Source organism: Sinocyclocheilus grahami, unplaced genomic scaffold, assembly GCF_001515645.1.
Source record: "Sinocyclocheilus grahami isolate Dianchi unplaced genomic scaffold, SAMN03320097.WGS_v1.1 scaffold820.1, whole genome shotgun sequence".
Taxonomy (NCBI): domain Eukaryota; kingdom Metazoa; phylum Chordata; class Actinopteri; order Cypriniformes; family Cyprinidae; genus Sinocyclocheilus; species Sinocyclocheilus grahami.
The window spans coordinates 254,110-262,901 of NW_015505999.1; the positions used below are offsets into that span (position 1 = coordinate 254,110).

Sequence of the window (8,792 nt, forward strand, 5' to 3'; positions counted from 1 at the left end):
GGTGTTAAGCCGCAACACCGGTTATGTCACTTGCCCACCGTGGCACCGACCCCCATCGTCGTTTGGGAGCGCCCTTTAAAAATCATTTAGTTCAGTAAAAGAACAGACACTACAATTAAAAACTGAATGCGGCTGCTCAGTGCAGTTGAACGACAGTTGCAGCACAGATCAGATTTAGTTAGTCGAACTGACTGACAAGAAGAGTGGGGTGAGACAGACAAGACGATCGCGGATGATTTAGTTTCGAAACTAGATGCAAAAGCGCCTGTTTGGCAATATTTTGGATTTTGAAAAGCCTGTTGACTTTTGCCGTTTATCTAAGGTGATTTTGGAAGTTTTTTTAAACATTCGTTTCTTATTTAATTGGTTCCACATTGTTTGCTGATTTTTACTTTATTTAAACTTTGTGTCATTTATTTATTTTATTTGACATCAAGGTGTATGCCGTGCCTCCAAGCTTTCTTACTCGTTTTGCTAATAAACATTCTACGTTTCTTATTTATTTGGTTATATATTATACATGTTTACTTGCTTCCAGTTTTATATATTTAAACTTTATGTAAGTTATTTGTTATTTTATATTAGGCATGACCTGCCCTGTAGCATGGTGTATTTTTATTTGTTTTGTTAATAAAAGTTTTATGTTTATATATATATGTACGCTAAAGTGTGTTTGACGTTGTATTTTGTTGTTGCATTCAAGCAATTGGCACCTAACTGCCGCTAATTCGCACGGCACTTTTAAGCTATTTAAAAGCGAGGAAAAGAGGGAAAACTCAAACGATCTAAAAACGAACAATTGCTTTACTCCGAATTGCCGTTATTTGAAAGTGAATGTAAAATGTGCACGCCGCTTTTACAAGCTATTTAAAAGCGAGGAAAAGAGGGAAAACTCAAACGATCTAAAAACGAACAATTGCTTTACTCCGAATTGCCGTTATTTGAAAGTGAATGTAAAATGTGCACGCCGCTTTTACAAGCTATTTAAAAGCGAGGAAAAGAGGGACCACCCCGCCCCTGCGGTGATACCTGTATTACCGGTGTTGTCACATGTCGATTAACCGGTGGGAAAATTTCCTCACCGTCACAACCCTGTTCTACATTTATATGTTTGTTTGTTTTAATTTTTCTGGGTTTTAGAAATTGTTTTGGATCAGGATTTGGGATACATTTTTTGTTTATTTTGTCTGGGAGTCAGATGTTGTTTTGAGTCAGAAACGCATTCTGGGAAATTTTTTTGTCCCCCGTTTGTTTGTTTATTTTATCTGGATGTCAGAAGTTGTTTTGGGTCGGAAATTCCTTCTGGAGAAAGTTGTTTTGTTCCCCATTTGTTTGTTTGTTTATTTTGTCTGGATTTCAGAAGTTGTTTTGGGTCGGAAATGCCTTCTGGAGAAAGTTGTTTTGTTCCCCATTTGTTTGTTTGTTTGTTTTATTTTATCTGAATGTCAGAAGTTAATCTGTGATCATTCTGTACCCAATTGTTTGCCCTATAGTCCATGATGTCGTGGAGATGCCTTCAGTTGTAACCACAACCCCCAGTGCCATGGCAACCCCAATAGCAGCTGTCAATCCTCCAACGGTTACGGTCGCCATGACTACAGGACCGCCACCTCTGCCAGTGGCATTGCCCCATGCTGTGCCACAGCCTGCTGCTCCAATGCCAGGATTCCCTCCTGTCATGGTGCCACCCTTCAGAGTGCCCCTGCCTGGCATGCCCATTCCACTGCCCGGTAGGTTTGACCTTTGAACTTGTTGAACCATTTGTACACTGTTAATAATTCTTCTGCTCTAGTATGCGACAGCTTTTCTCTCCTCTGTTCCTTGTCTTTCTGTCTCTTTCACACTATCCAGTGCATGTCTGTAATTTGACTGGAACCTGTAGAGTCTAAAAGATGCCCACTACTTATTGGATGACAGCTAACAAACATCTTTAATGAAATTATATAATAGAAGATGATTCTAGAAAGCAAAGCAAGCTCTATTGTAGTATATTAAGTGATGAATGCAGTTTTAACTACTGCATTAATGTTGTGGCATTGCAGAAGTGACATTCAATGTTCTATAGATGGCAGTAATCCACCATTTTCATGTGCACTTGCTGCCAAGCAACATAGGCTACTGACCTTATTGCCTAATTTCAGTTGAATATAGATCAGCTAGCACTATTTTCATCATAAAAGATCTAGTATTTACTCTCATGACACCGGGAAGCAGTAGTTGACGTATGTTTGTGTTTTTTCCAACACTTTGTGCTTGCTTATACGCTCTTTCAGGTGTAGCAATGATGCAGATAGTAAGCTGTCCCTATGTAAAGACTATCTCTCCTACCAAAAACGGTAATTCCATTCCCCGTTATGGCATGTTAGTAACTGTTGTGCATCTTTATGCTTTTTTTTTTTTTAACGTAATTATTTCCAGTTAGAGGCCCCTCTGTTTCTTACAAATGAGACCTTTTGAAGACTCACTTTTCACTTTTTCAATTGTTTTTGACCTAACATTTTGCATAGTTATTTTTCCACCTCTGAAAACTTGTAACCGTTACAGCTGAGTTGTAGGCAGCAAACTAGATAATAAACTGGTTTAGAAATTCAGATAACAGTGTTGTGATTTGTTGCAACAATGTTTCTACCTTGTGTCCGTTTTTATTTAATGTTTTTAATGTGATATTGTGGTTGTCGTCTTTGCATGTATTAGTCCCATGTTTAATTGAATGTTTAGATATTTTGTGGAGTAGATAAATCATCCAACAGAGATCGTATAATGGCCAAATCTTTTTTTTTTTTTCTGTTGGTAGAAACTGACTTTTTTAACTATGCAAAATCATTATTCTGTCATTCTGATTGTGGAAGAGAAGAGCTACATGTCTTGAACTGCTTCTGATTTTGTGTATGTTATATCAAGGTATGCTCCCTGGCATGGCACCACCCTTGGTACCCATGATGCCCCATCAAATGGCGATGGTTGGGCCCTCAGGACTGCCCGGAGCTCTGAGTACATCTGACTGGACTGAGTTTAAAACCCCAGAGGGAAAATCCTACTACTACAATAAATACACAGGGGAAACCACCTGGGACAAACCAGAAGAACTCAAAGAGACAGGTTAGAGACCCTTGGTGTGACTTAAAAAAATAAAAATAAACTAAATATTAATTACCAATGACATTATCTTTTTCAAAACTTGCTCATCTTCATGTCACCGTAACAGAAAAAGAGAGTGAGAAGATCAAAGATGCAGCTCTTGACATGATTGATGCTGAAATCATGGACATGCAAGTTGGAAGCCCAAAAATTGACCCACCAAAAGAGAAGAAAGAGGTTGGTAGCATATCTGGCTTTCTAAAATGTTGTGTATAAACAAGCATTTCTGACATCTCTGTGTGTTATTCTTGGGAGCTGAGAGAGGAAGAGATGACAGAGGAACAGAAGGCAGCGAAAAAGGCAAAGCCTGTTGCAACCACACCTATTCCCGGGACGCCATGGTAGGCAACTGCCATTTACACAGATTTATTTGATCCACACAAATCAGATCAACTAGATTTAATAGACAAATGTTTTATTTGATAAATAGCCCTCAACATGAGTTCATAAAGTGAAAAGGTTATTTAGTTTGAGCTCTTGGATATTGGCATTTTGTATTGGATTTACCTGTGCCCTAATGCTTATGCATATGTGTCAGGTGTGTGGTGTGGACGGGCGATGAGCGGGTGTTCTTTTATAACCCAACCACGCGTCTGTCCATGTGGGAGCGGCCGGAGGAGCTGGTGGGACGGGTTGATGTAGATAAAGCGATTCAGGAACCTCCCCACAAAAGAGGCCTGGACAACAGCCACAATCTGGGTAAAGGTCATCTCCATAGAATTGCATCTGTTGCATTTATTGTTAGATAACAGTTTAAAATATTTAGAAAGAATCCAGATAATACTGTATATAAACCATGTGCAGTGTACTAATTTCAGCAAAAATATCACTCGCAAATTAACATTTTTGGTCACAAATGCAAACATTTTAGGAGCAGTCTGGAGCCCTGCAATAAGAACAAATTTGACATGGTATATTTTTAGATTTTACTAAATTTGTCTCTACATCACTGAACTCAAAAGTGGGGAAAATTTCTGTATGTCAGCTGTGAGCATGAAGCATTCGCTATCCATGTCAGACTCCTTCAACAGCTTGTTAATAACTGTCTAAGTCAAGTCAAGTCACCTTTATTTATATAGGGCTTTTAACAATACAGATTGTGTCAAAGCAACTGAACAGCATTAATTAGGAAAATAGTGTCAATAATGCAAAATGACGATAGTAAACACTAATTTTTCAGTTTAAGACCGTTCATCATTGTCTAAACCTTCTGTTTTGTGTTTGTGTGTTTCCTGGGACACAGTGCTGGCTAAAGAGGAGCAGGACTTTGCTGTAGCAGAAGACATACCTGATGATGAACCCAGCAAAGCCAAGAGACGAAAGTGAGAATTTTTCCTGGAACTTGTATTACGAAAGTAAACAGTCAGTTTTGGCTTTGTATTGACTTTAAGGTTCCATGTCAGAGGAAGTTACTTAAAAATACATGTCTCCCAGCACTTGAAGGTAGTTCACACCAAGTCAAATGCAAATGAAACTAAAGTATAAAATATTCACAAGTGTTTTTTCAAAACTGTTTAGAATATTTCTTCATTCTCTAAAATATTTTTGGATACCAGATAAATTGTTTAGCATCTGAGCAATTAAAAATGAATGTGGTCTCTAAATAAGACGGCAAATTATTATGATATTATGGACTGTGAAGGAAGTCAAAGACATTTTGTTTTGACATCTTGTGCATTTTCATGCCAAAAATTCTGACTTAATGTGAATAGGCTGGTTTAGGCTTAGTCACATATCTTCTGGCTGATTAGTTGTTTTGTGCATTAGGATCGAGGAGAAGAAGGAGGCCGACTCAGAGAAGGAGGCAGCTATGGAGGCAGAGCTTAAGGCAGCGCGTGAGAGAGCCGTGGTACCTCAGGAAGCTCGGATGAATCAGTTTAAAGACATGCTGCTTGAGCGAGGGGTAAAACACATACATGTTATTCATATAACAAGCATATATATATATATATATATATATACTATATATATATATATATATATATATATATATATATACAATCATGGTCAGAATTGTTGGTACTCTTGGTAAATATGAACAAAGATTTAAAAAATATATCTGCATTGTAATCCTTTTGATCTTTTATTTAAAAAATGTACAAAAATCTGACCTTTCATTGAAGTATAAGAAATTAAAATGGGCTAAATCTTATTATGAAATAAATGTTTTTTCTCTAATACACATTGGCCACAATTAATGGTACCCTTTTATTCAATACGTTTTGCATTTTTACATTTCATTGTACACATGGGGTACTTTTTTACTCCTGTGTGCAAAAAACCCTCATTGAGTTGAAAATAAGATTTTATTTAGTTTTATCTTACCAAAGAATCCGGTCCCATTAGAAGTTCCAGTAGTGTCTGGCAAATGAATATGCTGGAGTTTGTTTTTCATTTTCTTCTCTTGATGTTTTTAAATTTCTGTGAAACAGGAAGCCATGGCTTGATAATTTCATGTGCTAAAAAATGCAAATATGAATGGTAATATACTTCAGAGATATTTGTTTCCGAGATAGCAGTTTTGCTTAATTATTAGTGGTACCAATATAATATATGCACATTATATATATATATATATATACATATATATATACATATACATTCACTACCTTTCAAACAGTTTTGCTTAATTATTAGTGGTACCAATATAATATATGCACATTATATATATATATATATATACATATATATATATATATACATTCACTACCTTTCAAACATTTGTAGTCTGTAAGATTTTTTTAAAATAAATTGTTTATTCAGCAAGGATGACTTCAAAATAATATTTAAAATATTTAGTAATTTAAATATTTAAATTTAGTAACTTTTCAGTAATTATAATAATAATAATAATAAATGTTTCTTGAGTTCCATATCAGATTAAAGGTTTCTGAAGGATCATGTGACACTGAAGACTGAAGGCTGCTGAAAATTCAACTTTGCCATCACAGGAATAAATTTAGAAAAATAGAAAAAAATTTTTTTATTGTAATAATATTTAACCAAATTTTCTCTATATTTTTGATAAAATAAATGCTGCCCTGGTGAGCTTAAAGGTGCAATAGGTGATTGTCTTCAGAATTTTTTTTTGTTATGTTGGTTGAAAGTCTCTTCACATTCCGATAGCAATCATTAAGTTAAGTGGTCTAAATGTATTTATCTGTATTTATATATTCTGTGGAAGGTGTAGGACCAAGAAATGTTCGTCCAATCAAAACGCTCGGTCCGAGCGTTTTAATTGGCTTTCCTACCTGCCTGTCAATGTATGTATTAGCATACCTCTGCGCACCCTGTTTGCGCAGACAGGATACGTCATCAACGCGTTCAGAGAATGGCAGACGAATATCAACAACCCGATCTTCCTTCCTGGTATTGTAGTACTTTTAAAGTTTTCTCACCGGTGAATGACACATGATGTAGCCCAGCGGTTCCCAATTCCTGTCCTCGTGCCCCCCAGCTCTGCATATTTTGCATGTCTCGCTTGGTTAACACACCCGATTCAGATAACCAGCTCGTTAGAAGTGAGCTACGTGCATGAACTGCGTTCCGATCGATATGATCCCTACACAGTGTTCATTGCTCCCTACTCTCTGAGCAGCGGAAATCTGTTGAAGTTTACTTCACTTCAGAACATTCATTCACGGATTTACACACATCACACTCACACACACACATCTTCACATCCAGTGCGAGGACTGGAATTGAGCCTATATGCGTTCAGGGGGTGTGGCTTTGAACAGCTATTGCAGGGAGGATGGGACGATCGCTTTCAGTGCTATCAGGCTAAAGTTAGCATTTTCCAAGATCTCCTACTGCACCTTTAAGAGACTTTGTTCAAAGACATTAAAAAAAAAAAATCTTACAGACCCCAAACTTTTGAGAGAGAGAGAGAGAGTCTTTTTTTTTTTTTTCCCCCCAATAGTACTCTAGGAACCATGTGAGTGATCGAGTATCCTGCTCGGAATGATGATGACAAGGCAGCACTGTATTTATTTCTCATGTATTCTAGTTAGTTAGGCCCAGTTTTAAATCCAGTTTATACTAATATACTTGCACTTACTTGTACTATATATATGTCAACACAAATCAAACTGTTTATGGCTCAAAGTATTTCGCAACAAAATGTCGGAGAGATTTGGCAGGGTGGGATTATATATTTATTTTCTGGTCTGAAAGGTTAAACCCATCATTTGTTTTAAGCTTTGGTCCTCATTAAAATACTCACCTGACATTTTCAGGTGATCAGAGAAGCACTGATCAGTGGAGTTTCACATCTCTTCCCCCCTCTTGGCATCAGATTTGATGTTTCTACTATGAAATATGGATAAATGCATATGTCACTTATGTGATGAATATCCCTTCAAGTCTGTAGTAGAGAGCTATCTGACCTTTGCCACGCCGTCCAATGGCAAAGATAAAAGGCACATTTGCAGTCAAAGGGTCTCATCATCAAGGCAAGACCCCTTCCCCCTCTTCTCCTTCTCATCCTCGGACCCCCACGTGTCTGAGAGGTGCTGTACAGCAGCATATACAGTCGTCACTCGAGTAGATGTGCTGCCCGTTCACCCCCATCTAATTACACCTCTCTCATTGCGCCAATTAGCATGGTGGGAAAAGAAAGGGTTGGAGGCTGAGAGATGGAAGCTGAGGACCACCTATCGGTGTGTGTCATTCATTAGGGATGGTGGGATGGAGGATGAAAAGCAGTGGGCTCACACACCCTGACTCCAGCGCCACAGGAGAGAGACACGCTCAGAGGGGCTCACCTACTGAATGCTCTCTTCTCGTTATAATGGCCCTAATTAAGAGGAAGGCGGGTTGAAATGACTCTATGACTCTTTTTCTCCATCTCATCTTTTATCAGGTCTCTGCGTTCTCTACATGGGAGAAGGAGCTTCATAAGATTGTATTTGATCCACGTTATCTGCTGCTCAATCCCAAAGAGAGAAAACAGGTACACATACACTTTATTGAACTGCTACATTGTCCACAAAGTAAAAACCGATTGATATTGGCCTCCAAGTATAGTGTATATTTGCCCACTCATCTCACGCCACTGTCCACTCTGCAGGTGTTTGATCAGTATGTGAAGACGCGTGCTGAGGAGGAGAGGAAAGAGAAAAAGAATAAAATCATGCAGGTCAAAGATGACTTCAGGAAAATGATGGAGGAAGCTAAACTGGGTGTCAGGTAAACGCTTAGACCTTTAAGTCAGTAAGGACCATCAGGATAACCCTAATGCATCAGTGCTGTTAGTGTTAAAGGGGTCATATGATGCTGCTAAAAAGAACATTATTTTGTGTATTTGGTGTAATGAAATGTTTATGCGGTTTAAAGTTCAAAAAACACATTATTTTCCACATACTGTACATTATTGTTTCTCCTCTATGCCCCGCCTTTTTGAAATGCTTTTTGATTGGCCAGCTATCCAGTGCGTTGTGATTGGCCGAATACCTCAAGCGTGTAACGGAAATGTTATGCCCCTCACATACTGTGATGCCTTGTCTGGCCGGAGCGATGAGACAAAAACATTAAAACGCATTATAAATGAGGCATTTGTTGCATCCAGTGGGGACATAATTACTGATTATAATGACTTGTACTGTCTCTTTACGCGTTGTATTGCATTGCATCGCGCCGCGTAAACATAAAAC

The 8,792-nt window shown here is 37.9% G+C and overlaps 1 protein-coding gene across 5 annotated transcripts in view; it reads left to right on the forward strand.

Moving 5' to 3' along the window:
• Positions 1-8,792, forward strand: part of LOC107562375 (transcription elongation regulator 1-like) — a 32,756-nt gene that overhangs the window by 17,469 nt on the left and 6,495 nt on the right. For 2 of the 5 annotated variants that reach the window (XM_016247005.1, XM_016247004.1), the window contains 9 exons: positions 1,494-1,730; positions 2,902-3,099; positions 3,206-3,315; positions 3,394-3,479; positions 3,677-3,837; positions 4,382-4,460; positions 4,906-5,041; positions 8,003-8,092; positions 8,210-8,328. In XM_016247005.1, coding sequence (XP_016102491.1) covers positions 1,494-1,730; positions 2,902-3,099; positions 3,206-3,315; positions 3,394-3,479; positions 3,677-3,837; positions 4,382-4,460; positions 4,906-5,041; positions 8,003-8,092; positions 8,210-8,328 — 1,216 coding nt within the window. Of the gene's footprint in view, positions 1-1,493; positions 1,731-2,273; positions 2,337-2,901; positions 3,100-3,205; positions 3,316-3,390; positions 3,480-3,676; positions 3,838-4,381; positions 4,461-4,905; positions 5,042-8,002; positions 8,093-8,209; positions 8,329-8,792 lie in introns of all 5 variants that reach the window. The other 3 variants (XM_016247001.1, XM_016247002.1, XM_016247003.1) reach the window with 3 other exon arrangements.